The 23,891-nt window shown below is 53.2% G+C and overlaps 1 protein-coding gene across 3 annotated transcripts; it reads right to left on the bottom strand.

Annotated features, from left to right (window-relative positions):
- Positions 1-6,344: 6,344 nt before the first annotated feature.
- Vegfa (vascular endothelial growth factor A) lies at positions 6,345-21,598 on the bottom strand. 3 transcript variants are annotated; one of them, XM_028766744.1, is made up of 8 exons: positions 20,519-21,598; positions 17,555-17,603; positions 14,498-14,694; positions 13,616-13,692; positions 13,241-13,270; positions 11,555-11,626; positions 10,264-10,395; positions 6,345-8,228 (listed from the first exon to the last, which is right to left on the bottom strand). In XM_028766744.1, the coding sequence occupies exons 1-8, from the start codon at positions 20,582-20,584 to the stop codon at positions 8,207-8,209; spliced, it is 645 nt and encodes a 214-aa protein (XP_028622577.1). In that variant the 5' UTR covers positions 20,585-21,598; the 3' UTR covers positions 6,345-8,206. The 3 variants fall into 3 exon arrangements, with proteins under 3 accessions (XP_028622577.1, XP_028622578.1, XP_028622580.1); XM_028766745.1 differs by lacking the exon at positions 11,555-11,626; XM_028766747.1 differs by lacking the exons at positions 10,264-10,395; positions 11,555-11,626.
- Positions 21,599-23,891: the final 2,293 nt, after the last annotated feature.

The raw sequence follows: 23,891 nt of genomic DNA, 5'->3' as shown, positions 1-23,891 counted from the left end.
GTCCTGCCTGAGTCAGAAGTCTCGGTGGGACTCAGAGTGACCTGAGTTGGACTCTGGGTGACACTAAGAAGAGCATCTGAGGAAAGGTCCCTGTGGACCAATCTTCTCAGGCCATCACTTGGGGGACGTCTGGGCCAGGATCGCTACAGCAGATTCAGGTGAGGTGGGTTGTAGGTGTGTGGCCTTCCTACCGTAAGCCGGAAGCGATGACAAAAGAAGTCCTCAGACCTTAGAAGGAACAGGTGAAGTGCCAGGAAGTGGGCACGTGCTGGCATCTGCCCTGCTTGGAAGCCAGATGGAGAACGTTCAGGGGAAGTGTGGGGAAATAGCAGAGCCATGCATGGCTTGTGGCAAATGCAGAGCACCCTGTGGGGACTGTGAACGTGTGCGAGATGGGTGGGGCTGAAGGCTGTGAAAAGACACCTTTGGCACTCGGACATGAATTGATGCCCAAGGCCTTCCATAGAGGCCACACGAAGGCCAGGTGGTACTTCCTCTAAACTAACTTGTATCTCTTCTTTCCTCTCTCCTTTTTCTTATCTATCTATCTATCTATCTATCTATCTATCTATCTATCTATTTTGAGACAAGGTCTCTCTAAGAAGTTCTGACTGTCCTGGAACTCAATATGCAGACCAGGCTGGCCTTGAACTCACATAGACCTGCCTGCTTCTGCCTCCCACAAACAATTTGTATCTTTTTTATGTATCCCTTTTTGCCACCCTGGGGATCAAATCCTGGACTGAGCACAGGCTATGTAAGTGGTCTATCACAGAGCCACACCTCCAAACCTTTGATTTTTCATCTTAACCGTCAAAGAAGTATCCGATGGTGGCTGGTTTTCCTCTCTCAGACAAGCAGTTCTGAGAGACCAGGAACATTTGGCAGACACGGAGCCTCCCCCACTTTTGTCAGGGAACCTCCCCTCACAAACAGACCAACTCTCCAAAGTCTTTGAAAATCTTCACACCCAAAGCAACAATCGGAGGAGCCTGTATGGGCCTGAGCTAGACCCTCTGCATATAACTTATGCTTATGGAACTTGGTGTTCTTGTGGAACTCCTAACAGTGGGAGTGGGGTGTCTTTGACTCTTGTCTGCTTTGGGGACCCTCTTCCTCCTACTGGGTTGCCTCTTCCAACCTTGATATGAGGGTTTGTGCCTAGTCGTGTTGTCACTTGCTAAGCCATATTTGGTGGAGGTCCCTGGGAAGCCTGCTCTATTCTGAAGGGAAATGGAGGAGGAGTGGATCTGGGGAGAGGGGAAGTGGGAAGTGGGAGGGACTGGGAGGAGAGGATGGAGGGAAAACTGCAGTCATGACATAATATATAAAAGAAGGAGAAGGAGGAGGAGGAGGAGGAAGAGGAGGAAGAGGAGGAGGAGGAGGAGGAGGAGGAGGAGGAAGAAGAAGAAAAAGAAGGAGGGAGGGAGGGAGGGAGGGAAGGAGGGAGGGAGGGAAGGAGGAAGGAAGGAAGGAAGGAAGGAAGGAAGGAAGGAAGGAAAGAAGGAAGGAAGGAAAGAAGGAAGGAAGGAAGAAAACACCTGTGGATCCAGCCCTTTCATACTGGGGAGGGAGACCCAAACCCAGCTTTGCTCCCAAGATGTTCTTGCTTGGTCGAAATTTTTTCCCTTCAGAATCACTTCTGCCCCTCCCCCTGTCCCTCTCCCTCGAGCTCTCTTTGTCTTGCATTTCCCAAGTTGAGGCAGATTATAAATATTTACTGTTTCCTCTCCTTGCCCCCCCTAATCTCCATCCTGACAGATAATGTCCTATGGACGCAGACAAACGACCTCTCCGTGACTGAAACCAGCCTGGTGGGGCCTTCCAAGGGTTACTTCGCCCAGCCTTCATCTCTAAGCTAGCCTAAGCAAAAGCCACTAAAGCCCATGAGTGGCTGTCTCTCAGTACCAAGGCACAGCACACTTGTACTCACTGTCTGATGGAGCATGGATAGGAAAGATCCCACAGCCTCCTCCTGCAGCTTGTTTGGTCCTCTCTTCCTGGCTGTTCTCATCCTCTGCCTGTAGGTAAGACCCATGTTCTCTTGGATAGACGTCACTAGAACCTTTATACTCCCCATTCAAGAAACGTAGACAACACTCCATGCTCCCCAAAGTCTGCATACCCAGCTCACCACTGTATTTTGGGGCAGACAGTAGCTTTACTAGAGTGGTTTCCTGGGACTAAAGAATCCCAGTGAGCTTACTTGGGTGTCTGGGCCCCTCTGCATGGGGAGGTAGGAGCACTGGAGGCTTGTAACTCCTTTTCCCCTTTCTTCTCCCTCTCCCATCTCCTGACAGGGTAGTTGAACTCCCTTACAGCAAGAGAGTAAAACCAAACAGCATGATCCAGCCTGCTGAAACCTAGTCCCGGAAGTGCTAAGCTTTTTCTTCTGATGTTAATATTCTTCATTAAAGCAAGGCCTGAAAGCCAGCATGGACAGAAAGGGTCAGGTTGACTGGCCGGTGTTGGGAAACACAACATGAAGGGAAAGGAAGAATTCTAGATATGTCACCATGAGAGTCCTAATAGATAATGTGTGCCCATGGTCACCTGTTTCTGCTGGGATCAGCCACCCATCTTACAGGGAAAGATGTGGGAGGAAAATGACCCATTGGCTCCTTGAAGAAGGAGAGACCCTAAACCAGTGGCTCTCAACCAGTGGGTCATGACCCCTTTGGGATCGTATATCAGATATCCTGTACATCAGATGTTTGTATTATATTATGATTCATAGCCATAGCAAAATATGAAGATATTGAAGGAGATATGAAGATATGAAGTAGCAATGAAATAGTTTCATGGTTGGGGGTCACCACAACATGAGGAACTACAGTAAACAGTCATGGCATTAGGAAGGTTGAGAAACACTGAGCATAAACTTTAGAGTCTGAAGACAAGTGTGTGCGTGTGTGCGTGTGTGCGTGTGTGCGTGTGTGTGTGTGTGTGAGAGAGAGAGAGAGAGAGAGAGAGAGAGAGAGAGAGAGAGAGAGAGAGCTGTGACTGAATAACAATTTTTTGGACACAAGAAGAAAGCATAGAGACAGAGTTCAGGGTAGGGCAGGTCTTAGTCTTGGTCAGGTTTCCGTGGGCCCCACAGGATTGTGCGCACACAGTCGAGAGACAACATTTTATTTTTTCTCCATTGTCTATTTCAAGACTGTTCCTCTTGTCCAAGGCTGCGTGTTGCAACCTCTTGCGTGCTTAGGTTTCCGATCCTCAACTGACGAGCCCCAGCCCCTGGAGACGTTGCTCGCCCAGCCTTACCGTGCATAGGGAAGTTGGATGTCGGCCCTGGGTTTGGCCACCTCTACATCCTCCCTGTGTCCCACTTTTCTCCCGCCTGTTTGTATTCAGTCTAGACGACGATGCACTTTTATTTGTTGGTGTCCTGCCCTAGCCCGGGGCAGCTGTGGTGGGGTGGGAAGAGCACTGGACTTGGAGTCGAGAAAGCTGGCTTAAATTCTCACCAGGCTGTTTACAGGCTGCGTAGAAATTCAGACAAACTGTTTACCTTCTCTGGGCCCCCAGCCTCTCCTTTGCTAAGCAACAGTAACAAGTTCTATCGCTAGAGCAGTTAAAGGAAACAATGTGGCATCAGGGAAGAGGCCATCGCTTCCAGCCCCTACTGCCTTGCCCAGACCCCCACATATCCAACCAGTCCGCACGGACCTCTCCTGGCATTCTGCAGACACTCTACTGCCATAGTCTTGGGCTCTTAAGATGTGGTCACTACTAATTTTGACATGTGATAAGTATGAAATATGTACTGGGGCAGCCAGGCATGGTGGCCCACGTCTTTAATCCAATGCTTGGGAGATAGAGGTTGATGGATCTTTAGGAGTTCAAGGACAGCCTGGTCTACATAGTGAGTTCCAGGACAGTCAAAGCAACATATGAGACCCTGTCTCAAAACACAGCAACGATCAACAAACAAAACCAAACCAAAAACACATCAACAACAAAATATGTACCAGGGCCAAGTGTGGGACCACAAGCTTTTGATCCCAGCACTCAGAAGGCAGAGGCAGGCAGAGCTCTGTGAGTTCAAATCCAGCCTGGTCTACAGAGTGAGTTCTAGGCTAACTGGGGCAGTACCTTGTTTCAAAAATAAATTGATAGTTCTAATAATTTCTCACTAATAATTTCCATTTTAACTAAAGGTTTAGATGATATTTCACATATGTGAAGCTAAATGAAGCATAATATGAATTTCATGTGAATTTTACCTGTTTCTTTTAAAATCTGGCTTCTAGAGAAATTTAAGGTTTATGGCCTGGGAATATGGCTTATTCTTAGCATTCGTAAAGTTCTGGGTTTGATTTCCCAGCACCAGATCAAACCAACAAATAGATAAATAGCCCATGTGCTATTTCTACTGGCTGACACTGTGGTTGACTAAACAAGAGGATAGCAGAAAAACAGGTCCTGGAAAGGAGGTAGAGAGGTGAGCTTGGTGGTACATGCCTTTAATCCCAGCACTCAGGAGGCAGAGGCAGGCAGATTTCTGTGAGTTCAAGGCCAGCCTGGTCTACAGAGTGAGTTCCAGGATAGCCACATAGTGAGATCTTGGATCAAAAAGAGGAAGAAGAGGGGGAGATAAATAAAATAAATAAATAAATAAATAAATAAATAAATAAATAAATAAAATCAATAAATAAAATGTTTACCATACAAGTTCAAGAACCTAAGCTTAGGTTCCCAGCACATAAAAAGCCAGGCATAGCAGCATGTATCTGCAACCCCACTGCTGGAAAGGTAGACACAGGTGGAACCCCTGGGGCTCGCGGGCTCGCCAGTCTAGCCAAACCAGGGAGCCCCAGCTTCAGTGAGAAACATGGTGCAGAGCAATTGGAGGAAGATGTCTAAGAGTCCCTGTGCATGTGCATGCATGCCTGTGCTCATATACTGCACACAACAGGAAAAAGGTTTGTTTTATGTGTTGTGGTCAAGAGAAACCACACTGGAAAGGGAACAAGACTTCAAGGTTTGAAAGCCAAACATGGGTGTGCCAAACAGGGGGACCACTAGTGCAAAGGCTCCAAGAGAAGAATCTGAGGGACAGTATGGTGGAAACCATATGCCCAAGATGAATGAGAATCTGGTGAGCTATTGCAGGCATGGGCAGCTGGACAGTGCAGGGGCTTTACCCTGGGTTAAATGGAGTCTCTACAGGGTTTTAAGCCAAAAAGGATAGGACTCATCTCTGCCTCCACCAGCTCACTCTGGCTGCTCTGTGAGCATCAGCCAAAGGGAGGCCAGAAAAAATCCGAGAGGCTAAGTTCCGGGGGGATAACAGCGCCTACCTCACTGGGCCTTCTGCAGACATTGACCCATGTGATTGGGAAAGGGCGGGCACTATGCCGAAGTTTCCAGAAGGCAGGATTTTGTCTCCAATCCTCCTTGCGTACGTGCATGCCCTGTGGCCACACTGACACTTTCCCACGTCACCTTATCATGCTCAGACATCTCCCCCCCACAGTTGCCAGGCACCTGTTTTGTCCCAACCCCCACTCCCTGCCAGAGTACCACTTTCAGGCCCTTGTTCAACCCTTCTGCCTAGGATTCGATATTCACAATTCCCATCTCCAAAAAGGTGGTCTGCAGGCCACATCATGAGAAATCATCTGTACCATGATCCTCCAGCCCAAGCTAGAAGGCCTTGGCAAGGCTGAGACATTTTCCTATATATGGGACTAAAGCTTTGTCTCCGTCCCCTGTTCTTTCGGGTGGCATATCCTATCGCTACCAGAAACCTAGGATGTACCACACTAGCCAGCCCCGTGTTTCCCCGGCCCTTTGTAATCAGGAGGAGCAAGATTCCAGAAGCAGATTTGGACACGATGCTATCGTGTCAAAGATCCAAGCAGGATCTGTGTGGCCCGGGACAAGAACAGGACAGAAAGGCTTGCACAAAGGAAAACGGAATTCCACCGGCAGCAAACAAGACTCTTGTTACTAAACTCTTCCACTTAGCACCCAGAAGTAAACTGCACTCTGGGCTCACAGCTCCCCTCCGCCCCACCCCGCCCCCGACAGTACCAGCTCCAGTCAACAGCTCTCTTCAATCTCCAGTTATCACCCGGAGACATGGCCCCATCCTTGTCTGACAAGGAACAGGGACCTAGATGAGTACTATATAGTGTGAGTACCCTTGGCTAAGGAGCCATGTCCCCTCTGCCCATCCCCAGACAACCAACTCTTCACAGTGAGCCAGGAATGGATGGGTTACCCCCCATATCCTACACCAAGGACTGCTTCTCAAACCTAATACAAATACCATGTACCCCAAAAGAGGGAAAGTGGGACAGAGGACCAATAGAGAAGGAGAGACCAGGGAGAGCTTTGAGATCAGAATTCAATTCTTTAATACAAAATGCTTTTTTTTTTTAAGATATATCTGTATTTCTTTGTCGCTGTTTAAAAATAAATATGTACTACGGAATATCTCGGAAAACTGCTCTAGAGACAAAGACGTGATGTTAATATCTTTTTCCCCCCACAATTATTACGGATAAACAGTAGCACCAATAAATAAATGATAACAAATATTAAAATTAAAAAAGGAGAGAGATTTAGTATGTAGAATTCTCTATTTTTCTTGTTTCGTTTTTACATATAAAAAACAGAATAGCGATGTCTATTTTATCAGAATCACATATATACATAAACATATATATATATATATATATTTATATACAAACACAAGTTGCCAAATATATATATAGTATGTAAATGCATATTGAAACCTTATTTCAAAGGAATGTGTGGTGGGGACAGGGGAGGGCAGAGCCAAGTGTTAGCAAAATTAAATATCTTCTCAGGACAAGCTAGTGACTGTCACCGATCTGGGAGAGAGAGATTGGAAACACAGATTTCATACATACACACACACACACACAAAAAAAAAAAAAGTACAAATAAGAGAGAGCGAGAGATATATCTCATAAATAGTTGAAATTAAATATTAACCAAGAATACTGAAAAAAAACCCTACTCTTTAATTAAATTAACTGTTTTAATTTCTAATTAAAAAGGGCTATTAAATAAGTACCGTATATAAAACACTTTCTCTTTTCTCTGCCTCCGTGAGGGGCTTGTGGGTCCTGCCCCACTGCTCTACGCCTCAGGAAGGGAAGATGGGGAAGGGTAAGCCACTCACACACACAGCCAAGTCTCCTGGGGGCAGAATTAGTGGTTTCAATGGTCTGATCACACACAGTCCTCCTGGGCTGTACCCAGGAAGTGGGGTAGGGACAGGACGAGGGGATCCGAGGAGGAGCCATCACCAGGCCTCTTCTTCCACTAAGGTGTCTTCTCTTTGCCAGGACACCTGTGGGAGGCCTCCTAGGCACCTCAGAGGTGGAGAGAGCAGAAGGCTGGCCAGGCTCCTGATTCTTCCAGGCCACGCCCAGAGGGGCAGGGTGCTCTTGCAGAATATAGTGGGGATCCACAAAGCAAGCCATGTCCTGAGGCTCCCCAAACTTCTGGTTGACACCAGCATCTTTACCTCTTTATCTGTCATCTGTCTTTCTGTCCTCTTGACTCATGGCCAGGGATGGGTTTGTCGTGTTTCTGGAAGTGAGCCAATGTGCCCCCGTGCCCTGGCCTTGCATGCTCCCTGGCAGGCAAAAGGACTTCGGCCTCTCTAAGAAGGACAAAAGACCACACCAGAGTCTTTCATCCCATTGTCTCCCCTGTCGGGATCCGAGTGAGGACATTTTCCTCCTAACTCAAGTCCACAGCAGTCAAACATATCCAGTGAAGACACCAATAACATTAGCAGAGTTAATTTAAAAAAAAGAATATATATATATTTTATATATAAAACATATATATTTATTTATATATATAATATATATATATGTGTGTATGTGGGTGGGTGTGTCTACAGGAATCCCAGAGACAAAGCTCCCTAATCTTCCGGGCTTGGCGATTTAGCAGCAAGTATAAGGAAATGGCGAATCCAGTTCCATGAGGGACCGTGCTTGGTCACCTGCCCGGGAATGCGTCTGCCGGAGTCTCACCCTCCGGACCCAAAGTGCTCCTCGAAGAGTCTCCTCTTCCTTCATGTCAGGCTTTCTGGATTAAGGACTGTTCTGTCGACGGTGACGATGATGGTGTGGTGGTGACATGGTTAATCGGTCTTTCCGGTGAGAGGTCTGATTCCCAAAACCCTGAGGGAGGCTCCTTCCTGCAGCCTGGCTCACCGCCTTGGCTTGTCACATCTGTGGGAAATGGCAAAAAGAGACAGGGGGTTAGGGCCACAGAAGCCCGGCAATGAGGCAAGCAGCTTCCCCAGGCCTGGGAGCTCATGGGTCCCTGTAGGCTGGCGCCACAGGATCAGAGTTCCCAGAGGCGCAGGTGAGACAGAATCCCAGTGGAGAGAGAGAGAGAGACCAAGCCCTGCCTTCTAAAGATGGCAAACTGTGGGAGACAAGACAGACATGGAAACACTCACAAAAGCAACAAAGGAGCGATTACCGAAGGACAGACCCACGTGACATTCCATAGCACGTGGGTGACAGGGTTAGATGTAACTAGCTGGGAGAGGGTCCCTGCAGAAGGATCTTCAGTTCTGGCTCTCGGGTTAGGTTTAGGGGGATGGAAAAAGTACCTTGAGCTAAGCCAATGACAGAGGACTGCTTTGGGGCAGACCCAGGAGCTCCTGAAAGGAAGGAGAACATTTATGCTCCCCAGACCTCTCTCCGCCTCACCTTCTACCCTGAACTGCCTGGTGGCTACACCTGCCTTTTACCACATGATGTCTAACTTAGGCGGAGGACAGACAACTCAGCGGCTTTGTTCCTCCTGTTGAAGCAGAATGGGTCTCCAAGGACTGTCTCCTCTTGCTTCTGCCCCTGGCTGGCTGCTCTGAGGACAGCCTGGAAACATAGGTCCTAACCTAGTCTTGGAAACTCGATTCCCAGACACAAGCACTAGTGGACTGAGTTGGGTCTCTGGAAGTCAGGTGACTTCAATTAGCTCCCAGCTCACTCCAGAAACACTACAATACCATGGTCTTTATCTTCCTTAAAACCCTCCGGTGAGCTGAGCCCCACACCCAGCCCTGCTGTTGGGAAGAGACGCCCACCACCGCACTAACAGGTTGTTCTCAGTCTCCAGGAACAGCGTCATATCAACGACCAGAGAGAGAGACCCGCCAGGCCTCTGGTGTCTTTGAGCAGTTGGTGGGCAGGGAAGGAGGCACGTGCCAAAGAGTCCTTGCACTACCTGGAAGGCTGGCCCTATGTTGGCCATCCCTTAAAAGCTTTCCCTCCCTAGGTGATGCTCTTCCTCAGGACAGGCCATGCTGATATAAACAACCTTGACTGCTGGTCAACAGCCCTGTGCTCTCGAGCTCCTCAGTGAACCTTTCCTTGTGAGTTTGGCACTTCCTAAGTCCACATGGACAAACGACAGGAGTACAGACACCTGGGCATCCCAACAGTTTATGAACCAGGTCCAGGCTTCAGGTGCTCACAGAGTCCCATCAGGAAGAATGGCTCTGGCTCTTTCCTGAAACCACACTGGAAGCATTTTGAAATGTGTGGGCTGTTCAGGATTGCCACCCTTGCCCTGACTGATGTTAGTGTCCTCAGATGTATGTAGAAAAAAATTTCCATCCCAAATCAACAGCAGAATCCCCCCACCACCTCTTTCAGGAAGTCCAGTCTAAGGTGGACCCCAGTCTGAGGTGGACATGGCCTGTCCTCATGGAGCTCCAGTCTGAGGGAGACAGCCTGTCTTCAAGAAGCCATAGTCTAAAGGGGATAGACAACAGGAGCTAAGCCTCCAAGCCCAGGAAGAACACACTGAGTAGTGTGAGGCCCAGCTATACAGGCTCTCCGGGGCAAAGGTGCAGCCAGGGAACACTGTTAGACATCACTCCATACCTGGAAGGGATTTGATGCTTTAGCACTTGCACCAAAGAGAACTGACAACATCAGCACTAACAGCCTCCAGAAGCAGCAGGACCACAGGACACAACACACAGCTTGCGTCCACACCATCACATTAAGTCACAGCAGCCTACCCACTCAGGCAACCAGGGCCATTCCAGAGCAGGCCTGCTGGGCCACACTGGAGCCTGAGGCCGCACAGAGCCCCAGCAGGAGAGAAGGTAGCAGTCACCACGCAGGCAGCTAGAAGCTGAGCAAGCAGCTGGCCCCTCACAAGCGTACTCTCTCTGTCTCTCTTTCTCTCTCTCTCCCGTGTCTGTGATGCCCCTCTCTGACTCTTGCTTGCCCTCTGGAAACCAACCTGCAAGTACGTTCGTTTAACTCAAGCTGCCTCGCCTTGCAACGCGAGTCTGTGTTTTTGCAGGAACATTTACACGTCTGCGGATCTTGGACAAACAAATGCTTTCTCCGCTCTGAACAAGGCTCACAGTGACTGCAAAAAGGCAAAAGGAAAGACATCTAAGCTACAGCGTCAGCAGAGAGAGAGAGAAAATCCCATGCAACACCCCCTAACATGTCTGCGACGGCTTCCCCACCCAGCTCGGCGGCTCCTAGGCCCTTTCCACATTCTGGAAAGATCCGAGCGCTCTAGCAAAAGACAGAGAGAGTGGCAGAGAGACGCAGCGCTGGCAGGACATGTGCCTGCAGGAAGAAGAGGGCATAGGCGGGCAGAGTGCGGGAGAGGGGGAAAGGCTGCCGTGAGGGATGGTGCTGTGCCCCACGAAGACATGGGCCTGTCTTGGGCCACAGGGCCCCCACTACTGCTGTGCCCACAACACATCTTGACTCTTCACCTACTGGGGACAGTGAAAAGTGGCCTAGGAGACCACCAGGGTACCTTCTCCCTTCAAAAGGTCCCCTGCCCAGACCCTCCACCAAGGGAGCCGGCCAGCAGAAGGCAAGCCAAATCCAGTGGCACTGTCCACCAGCCAGGCCTCCAGAGCCCATCACAGCCTACAAGCAGAGGAAGAGGCCACCATAGAAGACCTCTGTGGGTGACCTCGGTTGGACTGGATAGAGGGCTTTCCCTTCTAGGAGCCTCAAGCCCAGGTGTCAAAGCATTTCCAACAGACAAGGACGGGCCGCCACAGACCCCACTCAGGCTCTGTCTTCAGCCCACCACACTCCACTTCCCACCAACATACCCCTTAACTCATTCCATTCTGCCCTCCACACCACCCCTCCCCCCCCAGACACGTGCAGGAGCCTGGAGCAGTGGAAACCAGTTGGGATGAGAGGGCCCCGATGCCCAGCGCCCATGCCAACAATGGCCCCGCCACCAATGCCCAGTGGGTGAGAGAAAGTCGGTGCCCAGCCAAGCCAGAGTCCCCCTGAGTTGAGTACTCCAGATCTACTCACCTTCCACCCACCCCAACCCAACCCTGGTCCAGCAACGCCACCACCAAGTCTACCCATCGGTGCCATTAGTGGGGTGAGTGAGAGAGAGAGAGACTGAGGCAGGGCAAGAGCCAGAGAGGAGCTGGGGGCGGGGTGGGATGGGGGAGGGGGAGGGCAGGATTAGAGGAGCTGCAGGCGATTGTCTGGAGGCCAGGAAGGCTCCAGGGAATTAGACAGCAGCGGCACCAACGTACACGCTCCAGGATTTAAACCGGGATTTCTTGCGCTTTCGTTTTTGACCCTTTCCCTTTCCTCGAACTGATTTTCTGGAAAATACAAAAACAGAAACAGACAGGAAGAGAACGAGAGGGAAGAGAAGAGGGGAGCAATGAAGAAGACAGAGAGCAGGAGACCCAGGGCCACCCTAGTCACTCCCTGGAGCGGCCTCCAGGTCAGCCCTTAGTCACGGTGGCAGGGACAGCACACACCTTCCTCCTCGTTTTGCCCACAGTAGGGCGGCAATCCTAGCCAAGCCAGCCACAACAGTTAGACCCTGAAGGTCAGGAGGCAAGAGACCGGTCTAAGCCAGACTTTAATGAGAAGGGATTAGAAGTAGGCTGCACTTCAGAATGTCTGCCTTGACTTCCAAGTGTGACAGAAGTCCCTCTGGGGGCCCTGCCTCACAGCAGCCTTGGTGAGAGGAGGCAGTTACTTGAGAGATGGCATATAAGCCAGGGCAGGAGATGGGGCAGCAGCTACCCAGCAGTCACCTGGGATGGGTGGTGGGGCTGGCTGTTGTCAGAGCCCAGCACTGATGGTGGGGCCAGGGGAAGAGGAACTGTGTAGTGTGGGTATGTGATTACGGGACTTGTCAGAGGCTCTTCTCTCCAGAGGTCAAAGCCTACCAGACTCTCTTCCGAGCTCAGGCGAGCCCTACCACTCTCCCTATTGGCAAAGCAGACATCTAGGGAACAGCTGAGAGGGACAAGCTACAGCCTGTCACCCTCCAGGGAACCAGCACTCTCTAGGCCTGCCAAATTCCAGAAAAGATATGGCAGCCTGTCTATCACAGGGAAAGAGAGACAGGAAGAAGGGACCAGGGGAGAAGGCAGATCTGTCCTGCTTGGGAGAAAGCACTGGAAGCATAGAAGGAGAAAGCTCACACAGGGCTACTCGCCTGGAGCTATGCCCTGCTCTCTCTCACTGATAGATTCCCGGCCCATTGCTCTGGTGGATACAGTAGTCGTGAAACCTGGGGACTTAGGGAGGTGCATGAGAACTTCACACCCACCAAGTGGTAGGGCAGACAGAAAGGGATATGAGGCGGGGGGGTGGGGAGGAGGGTGGGGTACTCTCTCTCAGTCGCTCCTTCACTGTAAGTAAGTTCATACCCCAGCAATGCCAGCCACCCTCCCATCCTGAGCTAACCTTCCCAGCCATCAACGGAAAGCCTCAGAAATGGCCACCACACCACTTTTCCTCCCCCACCAAGAGAGCTATGTCTGCTGCGTGCCACACTCTTATGGGAAGGCATACACATACACCAAGAAATCTCCTGGGACCTAAGAAACCTGGATGGCCACAGACAGCGCCGAACAAGGCCCAGGCCACATCCCCTGATACACAGAAACTACCTTGTGGCGCCCACTCACTCTCCCTCACTCTGCTGTGGGTGCAAGTGTCCACAGCACCCTCTGCCACCCACACTGAAACACTGTGTGCTGGCCAGGAGGGACCTGAGCTCTGGAGGGCAGCATCTTCTCCAGGCGAGGTTTCTTCATCACTCTAGAGCCATAAGCCTAAAGCTGACTCCAGCCCACTTCGGTCACTGTACTACCCACCCATCCAATGCCACTGAGGCCATCAGAGCACCCAAGAGAGGAAGCCGAAAGCCCCGAATCAAGACAATTGGAAAGAAATGCTAACACGTGGCCACTTACTTTTCTGGCTTTGTTCTATCTTTCTTTGGTCTGCAGTGGGTAGAGAAAGGGGGAGAAAACAAGACACAGAGATGTTAAAATGACGATAACAATTCGGTAATAATTTTGCACGATGTTTCTGATTTAGCTATCTTAATCTTTTTGCAGAATAACAACATGGGGCCCTATAATGCTGCGAAGGGGCACACTGAATTGTCATGCCTGTTTTCCAGAGGTGGGGAACAGCAGCATGCTGGGGTCAAACACCCGAGCTCACACAGCTAGCTAGAAGGTGGACCTGCGCTGACGTGTGTAACACACGCTCCGCTCTGGATTGGGCATCAGCTGCGTCCCGCTTTAGTGTGAATCCCACTGAGTGTGAAGCTCTGCTCTCACCTGCATTCACACCTGCTGTGCTGTAGGAAGCTCATCTCCCCTATGTGCTGGCTTTGGTGAGGTTTGATCCTCATGATCTGTAGAGGGAAGGAACAGATCACAGAGGTTAGTGACCCAGCCAGCCAGACCCCTATGGGATACCCCGGGGCTCCTGCCATTTAGCACCCAGGGGTTCTATTGAGCAGGGCTGGGTGGTGGAGGTAGGGGGACCAGGGCTCTAACCGAAAAGAACCTCAGGTCACTCCAACTCCCCCAGCCCTGCTGGCCTTAAGGAGCACTTGCTCTTCTTGAGAGCAGACAGCTGCAAGGGTTGGCCAGGCTGGGAATTCAGGTCCTGGATTCTCACCATCCCATCCCTTCCCCTCCTACACCCCCTCCCAAGTTTTACCCTGACCCCTAAAAGCTACCTAAGAGCTACCTACCCCCTGTTGCTGAACCCCTCCCACTCTCCACCCCGTCTGGGCCCAGATCCACCCACTAGGTAGCACCTCAAGACTGGCTTTTAACACTGCATAGCCCAGTCCCGTCCAGCTTCCCAAATAGAACCCTCAAGTGGGGGGGTCGGAGGGAGCCTTTGGGCTCTCCCAGAGAAAGAGAAGAGCACTTGTTGCAGGCAGCAGTCCCCTGTTGAGCCCAAGGAGCAATGGTCATGGAAGCAGATGGTCAAATCATGGAGCGCTTCGGCAGGGAAGTATAGAAGTGCAGGCAGACATCTTCTTCCCCAAGGTAGGAAAGAACCCCCGACCTCATCTCCTCACCCACAACCCCAATTTAACTCCTCCTACCAAAAGTTTCGCAGGCAGAGGCCCAGACAACCTTCTAACGCCCCTCCTTGCACCCCCTGTCCTCCTGGACCCCGTCCCCTGTGCCACAGGCGCCCACCTGCATGGTGATGTTGCTCTCGGACGTGGGCACACACTCCAGGGCCTCGTCATTGCAACAGCCCGCACACCGCATCAGGGGCACGCAGGACGGCTTGAAGATATACTCTATCTCATCGGGGTACTCCTGGAAGATGTCCACCAGGGTCTCAATTGGACGACAGTAGCTTCGCTGGAAGACGTCCATGAACTTCACCACTGTGTGGGAGGGACAAGTGAGCCAGTTAGCGACCCAGGATGATCAGCCTCTCTCTCCACCCGGCTTTGTGAGACCCACTCCTCACAGCCTCCGCAACAAGCAAATGCTTCTAAACCGAAGCCCCTCCCCCATTTCCAGGTCCAGGTCCAGGGGAGGTGGCCCTGCTGCATCTGATTCCATTCCTCATTGTAACGGCAAGTTCCTACCAACTATGGCACCAGAAAGACAACCTGAGTATGGATATGGCTGCTTTCTGCTTTCCTCTCAGAGCTATGGCCATACCACCCAGCAGGCCGACAGCCACTCACCAAACACATACTGGACGGCAGACACAGTTATGCACATACATACTCTTCCCCATGTTGCCACTAAGCTCTACCAGGACCGCATTTTATCAATGGGGATCGAGAGGCTCAGAGAAACACCACAATTTGTCTCAAAGGCCATGCTGCTGGTAAGGAGTTAGATTGAGCTAGCGTGGCCAAACTGTCATGGCAAAGCTATCACAGCACCTACATCATCCGCAGACACAGAAACTTCAAGAGTTTCAAGAGTTCCCCCCTCCCCAGACTTCTACCTAACACAAATCAGCAGGTGGCAGAGGGCAGGCACACCATGCAGGTCCTGCCAGCACTAAGAACCCCGCCCAAGAGGGCAAACTGTTTGCATCATGGAAAGAACAGAAGCCGCCTCCATAGGACGCATTTCCAAAAGCTGACCTGGAAGAAGACAGGGGAGAGGCCATTTCTCAGGCAGTGTCTGAGGTACAGGAAAGCAGGAAGGGGTACTTGAGGGCCAAGGGGCAGGCACTAGAGAGTCCAGGACTTCACTGGGACACCAAATGGTGGCTCAGCCTGCCACTTCTGGTCACACCCCTAAGGCTACCCCACAGAAGCCTGTCCGTGAAGTGAGAAAAGGAATAGAAGCCCACACAGGGGCCCAAGTTCTGCTAGCAGTTAGTATGACCTTGGGCCTGTCCCTCCAGTCTCTGAGCCTCTATCTGTGGAAGCAGGTTGGCCTGACCTCTAAAGACACTTAAGCAGTTTGGAGCGGTAAGGTGGAGGTGCTCTGACTCTTTGCTAGCCCTGAAAACAACTCTTCTTTTCTCATTCCGGGTGGCAACATTTGGAATGTCACCAAAGGCATTTTAAGTGCACGCTCCAGAGACTACACACCCCCACCCTCCCAACCTGGGGCCACAGCCAAACCTCCCTTTACTCTTCAAAGTTTTTTTTTCCCCCAGAAAGGTAAAGAAGATGGAACCCAGGTGTATGCCAGGTTGGCTGGCAAGAAACAGGGGCATGGAGGAAACAGTGGAGCGATGGCCACAGATGTCAAACAGGGAAAGGGGTGCGGGTAACCTAAGCTGCCACTCCTGTGCTTTGCTCAAGGGCTCACTTTTCTATCTGGACAAACAAGCAAAGGATTCTTGTCTACCCCCAAAGAGTTAACATAAAATACAGCCCCTACCCAAAAAAAAAAAGTCCATGAGATCAGATCTGAAAAATTCTTTTCAAGGAAAGTCTACACTGAAGATGACTAACCCAGATTTTTTTTTTTTAACTAACCCTTCATCTTGGCTGGGACTGAGGTAGTCCAGACTAGTTAGAGGTTCCACACAGGAGCAGGCAGCAGGTAAGACAGAGCAATGAATGGAAGTGGGAGCTCTGTGCAAAAAGACCTAAGATGAGAATCCATTCCAAAACCTTCTTAGAGTCCCCAAGGTCCACAGGAGGAGGAAGTGACTTGGCCAGTACCCATGGGAGCCTGGCCCCTGCCCCCAAGGAAGGCTGTCCCGCTGCTCGGGCGTGTGCACACATACACTTCAGCATCGGGCTTTCGTGGTTTTCCTTATTTATGGCAGACGAGTTCTTCTCCATCAAACAAAGACCATTTGTCTTGCTTCTCCCAGACCACAGAGCCCACTAGGAAGCAGAAGGGAGTGGGTAGCACTTTGGAAGTAGGGGCCTGTCAGTGGCTGGGGCCAGGGAGTGGCAGAAAGCCAGGCCCAGGGCCAGAGAAAGGGCTCCTGGGGGAGGAGGCAAAACCGGCTGGACATCACCAGCCTTCCTTGGCTGCTGGCTCCTGCAGCCACAGTGGATTTGGGTCAGGGAAAGTAGCCTGGAGGAAGACCCCAGGGCCTTCCCTACTCTGAGGAAGGACACTGGGGGAGTGGCATCCGGCTGGAGCAGAGGCCACACTCAGTGCTGGGGAGAGCCAGGGCGTCCCCAGAGAAATGGGAGGATCCCGGTACTCCAAACCACACTGGAACAAAAGGCAGGCGGACTCAGGGTTGGGCAGGGGGGCGGGGCGGCTAAGAGCTATAGCCGGCCCTCTGCTGGTCCTGCAGGGAAGTTCACAGCACCCAAACGCAGTCTATGGAAGCTGCCACACTCAGAGAAATGCAAAGCCAGGACTTGTGAGTCCTATTAGGATGTCCTTCTCTCCTGCCCCGGCCTCATACTTCCACCTCACACAGGAAGGGTCGCAGCCCCCATGGGTGGGCCATGGGTGGGTAGGAAGTGGCACTGATTCCCTGGGAGAAGGGGGTACAAGAGACACCTCCCAGAACATCTGGAAACTCTGAACACACTATCTTCCCCGTCTGTGCTCAAGGCAAGCTTTCCAGATAAAATTTCACTGGAAAAGCTATTAGAAAAAGCAACAAGTCCTGTTTCTAGCAGGAAGCTGAACAGGAGACACCTTGGGAGACACAAGGGTTAAGCTCAACAGCACCCGTGTAATCTTGAGCCTCATATTCCTGCGCCCCACCCCCCAGGTCTGAAAAAAATGAGGAATGGGGCTTATCCATACAACCCACTGAGACAACGGGGATCCATTAAAGAGCCTGAGACTCACCTTCATGGGCCTTCTGCTCTCCTTCTGTGGTGGGTGCAGCCTGGGACCACTAAGGACAAAACAAAGAGTAAAGAGCGTTGACAGGGGCAGGGACAGAGGCAGCCACAGGAGTCCAAGGCCTGACCACTGAATCCCTTGATCTCTTCTTGCCTGTCTTCCAACCCCCAGCTCCCAGCCTCCCCACAGCTTCTGAGTCACACGGGGGATGGGGGGACAGTAAGAGGTCCCTGCAGGTCCAGAGTATACCCACCACTCTGGATGGCTTCAATTCTGAACCTAAGGAAGTTAAAGACTAACCAGGTGCTGGGGAGCTCCCAATGTAGGAGGAAAATACCAGAATTCTGCTTTACCCAGGCCTCCAGGGCCCCAGCCCACTCCGGTCTTGCCCTGTCCCTTTTCCCACTGCCCTCAATTCCCTGGTCCAAAGCCATGGGTAAGTATTAAGGTCAAACAGGAGGACAAATTTGGACTGGGGCAGGAAGGAAGGACTGGGGGCGAGAAAAACAACGTGGTGACCTTCTCCTGCTGACATGACAAATACCAGGGTGAGCTCGTGTTGAAGAGGGAGGGGTGTAGAGGACCGAAGGGCACCAACTACCCTCCCCCACCCAAACTCTTCCCAGGCCTCCGGAATATTCGGCATACCCACAGGTTGCTCAAGGGGTGAAGAGCCGGGAGGAACCTCCTAAGGAAGGGAGAGTTCCATTTCCCTCCCAGCCCAGTCTGCCCAGGGCCTGACTGCAGCTCCAAAGCCTGGCTAGCCTCCCACTCCCACATCCCAAGCCTCTCACCTGGGCAGGGCACTTTGCTCCAATGTAACCTAGGAAGCTTTCTCCTCAGTACTGCCCAGCTCCCAGGGGGTCCCTTGCTCCACCCTGAGCCCGGGTCCTCCAACCCTCCTCATCCCCACCAGTTCCTTTCTCCCCTCCCCAGAAGCTCTGAAGGTCACCAAGAAGGCCCTGTGGGCCTGACAGTGGCGAGTAAGCGGAGGCTTCCAGGCCTTTCTGAGGGTCTCCTGATGCCAGGACTCCCCAATCACCTGCTTCACACCACCCTGGACCTCCAACTGCCCCAGAAGGACCAACTCCCACCTTTGGTCTGTCTCTTTCTCCTAAGAGCAGTCCATCCAGGGACCTCAGCCTTTCCACCAGGGCCAAAGTCAGAGGTAGCCCTTCTCAAGAGAGAACTTCCCATTGCAGCTGCCACAGGTCAGCCCTGGGTTCTGAACCTCAGGCCCTCAGCTACCCCCTCAATGGCACCATGACACTCTCCTTACTCCTCTGTCTAGACCCCAGTGGGGAAAGGGAACAGAAACTTTGAACCCCTTCCCAGATGGGGAGGTTCTAGGCAGGGACTGGCCAGGTGTCCTTCTCTGGGGGCCTCTGAAGGTCACACTGTGGCTGAACACTTCTGCCCTCCTCCCCACATGGAGGCCCAGAACCAAGGCCTTTGTGCCAGGGTCTGGGGAACTCTGGATGGTGGCAGGGACACCTGCCCTTTTCCTTCCTTCTGCCTCCTTTCCAGGAAGGCTCTATAGCTGAGGGTTAGTGGAATGAGCATAAAAGGACCCCTTGGTAGGCAAGTTGGGTGGGCAAGTTCAGAGTTAAGCCACCTGCTCTCTGGGCATCGGGCTTTGCCAGGGCAAAGTGTGTGTGAGATACTGACAAGGGACCCTGCCAAAGGGGTGGGAAAGGGCTGGTTCCAGGCTGCCCCTGTCAGAGCAAATATCAAGTCATGTTTCCAAAAAGGGGGAAATGGGGTGATGTCAGTCTACCCTTCGTTGCTCCCCCCCACCCCGCAAAAAAAAATACCGAACCACAGCTAACTGGAGCTACTGGGAGAGGAGGAAAGCACACCTTCACCAACTCAAAACTTAGGTCAGCGTTCCCACAAAGAACCCGAGGGTGGGCCCCAGCACCCCCACGTCTGACAGCCACCGTCCTTTTCCTGAACCCTGGGGCCAGGAAGGGTCCGATGAGTCTTCGCAAAGAAAAGGAAAATATAAAAGGGTGGGAAGGGCTTCTCTGCACACCAGGCAGGAAATGGGGAAAAGGGGAAAGGGGCGTCGGGAAATTCTTCCTAGCACGGGTAGAAGTTGGGAACGGAGGAAAGGGGTATGGGAGTTTCTCCGGGTCCCGGAGCTGGGGATACCTCCAGAGGTCACCTTCCTCGCGGAGGGCCGGTGGGGGGGAGGGGCGCCGCTCGTCGCCCGGGTCTCCGGGCTCCGGCAGCCGCGGCTCCGGGAACACGAGGCCGGCCAGGCCCGGGCTGATGTAATCGGCTCTGCGCCGCGCGCGCCCGGCCAGGCGGGGGAGGGCGGGCACCGCGCGGGACGCGAGCGGGGACGGGAGGGGGTGGCGCGGCGCAGGTGGCCCAACAAGCTAGAGGGGTGGGAGAGGGTCTCCGCAGCAATCCATCCTAAAACTTTCCTCAAACTCACTGCAAGGGCCGAAGAGACCCGAACGGCAGTGACAGCAAAGCCCCCTCGGTCGCCCGCGCCCTGCCCCCTCCACGATCTCTGCCCTCCCCCGGTCCAAGGTCCGAGCACCCCCCAGGCATGCCCGCTGGGCTCCGGATTCCCGCCCCCTTTGCCCGGACTTCCAGTTCTCCCGGGACCCGCGACCCGGAGCAAACTTCTGCCGCCAGCCGAGGCGCAAGCCCAGCCCCCTCAGCCTCCTCCTCTGGCTCCCGCCCTCCGCTGCTCGGCCCAGATCGTACGTGCGGTGACTCTGGTGGGTGGGCAGGGCCCGCGTGGGCGGCGAGACTCTCCTGGCGCCCTCCCACCTAGCGCGCACCCCCTCCCCCTCCATGTACGACGACAGAGGGGGACGCCTCGCGCCCGGTGCCCAAGGACCCGCGTGGGGCACGAAGCCCCCCACGCGCGCGCTCGCACGCACGCACGTCCCCAAGCGGGAGAAGGCGCTCGCCACGGCCCGGCGACACCAGGCGGGCACGACTGCTTACCTTGGCATGGTGGAGGTACAGCAGTAAAGCCAGGGTCCAGTGCACCCAAGAGAGCAGAAAGTTCATGGTTTCGGAGGCCCGTCCGGGGCCGGCGCGGCTCGCGCTCCCTCTCCGGCTCGGACTGCGAGGCAGCCCGCTCTCTTGCGCGCCTTGGCGGGCTCCTCTCCCTTCTGGAACCGAGGCCCGGGCCGGGGCCTGGGGCGCGCGCGCGGCTGGAGCACTGTCTGCGCACACGGCCGCCTCACCCGTCCATGAGCCCGGCTCCTGAGAGCCGAGCGCCCACTGCGGCCCCCTCTCCTTTTCCTTCTCTTCCTCCCCTCTCTTCTCGGGCCCCGGCTTCTCCAGGCCCGAGCTAGCACTTCTCCCAGCTCCGATCGCTTTGCCTCCTGCGGCGCAGACCACGGCTACTCCGGAGCGAGAAGAGCCCAGAAGTTGGACGAAAAGTTTCCGTGCAATCCCGCGAGCCCCGACCCCCTCCACCCCGCCTCCGGGCGCGGGCTTCGGCTCCTGCTCGCGGCTCGCCGCCGCGTCCACCGTCGGCAGCCCGCCGGCGAGGAGGTGGGCGCTGGGGCTGGGGGCGGTGTCTGTCTGTCTGTCCGTCAGCGCGACTGGTCCGATGCAAGATCCCAAGGGGGAGGGCTCACGCCGCGCTCTGGCGGTCACCCCCAAAAGCAGGTCAGTCACTTTGCCCCTGTCCCTCTCTCTGTTCGCTCGCCAGCGCGCTCTCTGACCGGTCTCTCTCTTCCTTGACTTCTCTATGGAGCTCTTGCTACCTCTTTCCTCTGCCGATTTCCAAAATCCTAAGTGATCTGAGGGAGTGAAGGAGCAACCTCCCCAAACCGTTGGCACGATTTAAGAGGAGAATAGGAAGCAAAAATAAATTAAAGCGTAAAACAATACAGTTGAAGAAAAAAAAAGAGGTTTGAATATCAAATCCCGGAGCACAGACTCCCTGGCTGGTGAGTCCGCTGAATAGTCTGCCTTGTCGCTGCGTCTCGCGACAGAGCTCCGCTGCCGCCGCTCAGCTCGCCCCCAGCGCCGCGGCCTCGCTGCAGCTCGGCTGCCCCAAGCCTCTGCGCTTCTCACCGGTAACAGCGGTGGAAAAAAAAGGAAATCTGGCCCCGCCCCCAAAAGCCCCGCCCCAGACCCGCCCCGGGGGGCGAGGCCAGGCCGAGCCAGGCACCGCCTTTCAGGAGCCCCTAGGCCACTACTGCGAAATGGAAAGCTAAACCCCTTTCCAGGGTCCACAACCTGAAAATTATCTGTGCACCCCTTCAAACTGAGCTCAGGAATACGTTGGGGATCCCAGAGTGCTGGGAATCAGGGGAGACAGGAGAGTGAGGTTATATGCGGACAGGGTCTAAGAACAATTCCCTTTCCAAGGAATATAAGAGAAAGTGGGGTGGGGGTGGGGGCGGAGAGCTGGCAGGATCGTATGGGGAGAGGGACACCCGGAGTGACCCCTGGCCTTCTCCCCGACCTCACATACACACTACACACATACACACATGCACGCACGCACTCACATTGACACACGCGTCCTCCCTCACGCTGACTCGGCTCGCCCAAGTTCACGATCTCCCCGTGATGGCCGAGCGCCCCCTAGTGACTACATTGTGCACACCCCAACTCTGGCTCAAATGGCACGGGTCTTGGAAAGGGGGTGAGAGTTGACTCTTGAGAGTTTGACCTCCCAAATAGTTGCGTGTTTCTGACACACACACACAACCCCAAACAGTTGCGTGTTGGACCTCAGAAGCAGAAACTCTAGGTTCATGTATGAAAGGGGTTGGGGGGGGGATGCTTATATGAGCCCTTGTCAGAAAGGCAGACATCAGGAGCTACGGCCCTGGGGTAAATGAAATCTTCTGGGAAATTTCCAGAGACGCTTCTCTGGAGAGAATTTGGCACCAAATTTGTGGCACTGAGAACGGGAAGCCGAGCAGTTCTGGAATTAGTCAGTGGCCAGGAAGGAGACGACCTGTGGAAGCCCACGTATGCACTGTGGAGTCTGGCAGAACCCTGAGGGAGAGACAGCTGGGCAGACAGAGGTCCTTGTTCCTCCTGATCACACCCCACACACACCCCTAGATGTTGCCAGGGAACTGAGGCCAGGGTGCCAATGGGGGTAGAAACAGGCCAGGCCTACATGGTGATTCAAACCAACCCTAGCATTCTGGTAGGCCAGCTGCCCAGTGCTGCCACCAACCCTGGGAAGGGTGGGAGTGGAGGCTCCCTCAGTTCTAGCCTAGGCTCAGTCTTCTAAACAGAGTGCAGGGATGTACTCACCCCCCCTTCTCTCTAGGACCCTTGGCTATTTCTCTATGCTGTCACACTTAGCCTGTGTGGCTCTGTCTCCTTCCTTTCCACAGAGTCCCATTTTCCACCTCCTAGTGTCTTCCTTAAGAGCTCCCCAAAACCCCCACCTCCAACCCACCCTTGGATATAGGAACCAGCCTGGAAAAATTCCTGGTTGGGCTTTGGCCCAGCTGCTCCTAGGCTCCCCTGGGAACAAGAGGGGGCTCTGATACCTGTGAGAAGAGAGGGACCAACCAGTCCCAGCCCTCACCCAGATCTGCTGGGCTTCTGAGAAAAGAAGGTCAACAATCTTCCTATTGGTCCTCCCCACAAAGGTTACTCCACCATCTCCATCCCTCTGCACACAGTACTGAGGCTCAGTGGGATGCTGGTACTTCTCGGGCACCCCAATTCCAAGGAGCAATATTATGAGTCTCTTATGAGGGAAGAAGCTGCTACTCACCCCACCCTCTCCTGCCTATCATACCTGTCCCCTGGATGGCTCTCTTGTAGCAGGGAGAATAATAGTTAGCAAATGTTGGCTGACCCAGAGCCCTCCTGTGGGTTTCTTCACCTGATCCTGATCCCCGCTCTATGTAGCTAAGAGGCATTGGAAAGGAAAGTCACCAAATGTCTCACGTGTCTGCCTCTAACATCCCAAGAACACCAGATGTAGCACCTTGTCAGGGAGCCCCTGTCCCTCATCATGGTATAACAAAGGCTGTGGACACTGAAGGCTCCCAATGCTCAGCGTTCCCGGCTCTCTAATCTCCTTCTACAGCAGTGGGTCTCAACCCCCAACCCTTTGGAGGCGTAGTCAAACAGCCCTTTCACAGGGGTCACAGATCTGAGAGCTGCATATCAGATATTTGCATTAGGATCCAAAACAGTAACAAAACTATAGTTATGAAGTAGCAACAATAATATATTTTTATGTTGGGGGGGTCACCACAACATGAGGGTCATTAAAAGGTCTCATTAGGGAGGTTGAGAACCACTGTTCTATGGTCTTGGGAAAGACCATGGGCCTTGTGAAGAAGGACTCAGTAAAGGATCCCAAGGTTTGGAGGAAAAT

Source organism: Grammomys surdaster, unplaced genomic scaffold, assembly GCF_004785775.1.
Source record: "Grammomys surdaster isolate TR1022 unplaced genomic scaffold, NIH_TR_1.0 169, whole genome shotgun sequence".
Taxonomy (NCBI): Eukaryota; Metazoa; Chordata; class Mammalia; order Rodentia; family Muridae; genus Grammomys; species Grammomys surdaster.
The sequence above is the reverse complement of the archived record's forward strand: the minus strand, read 5'-3'. Positions and strand labels throughout refer to the sequence as shown.

Coding starts and splice junctions, on each gene's coding strand:
- Vegfa (XM_028766744.1), bottom strand. CDS start 20,584: ATGAACTTTCTGCTCTCTTGGGTGCACTGGACCCTGGCTTTACTGCTG. Junction 17,604..20,518: donor TGTACCTCCACCATGCCAAG/GTAAGCAGTCGT, acceptor TTTTGTCCTTAG/TGGTCCCAGGCTGCACCCAC. Junction 14,695..17,554: donor AGAGCAGAAGGCCCATGAAG/GTGAGTCTCAGG, acceptor CCTCCCACACAG/TGGTGAAGTTCATGGACGTC.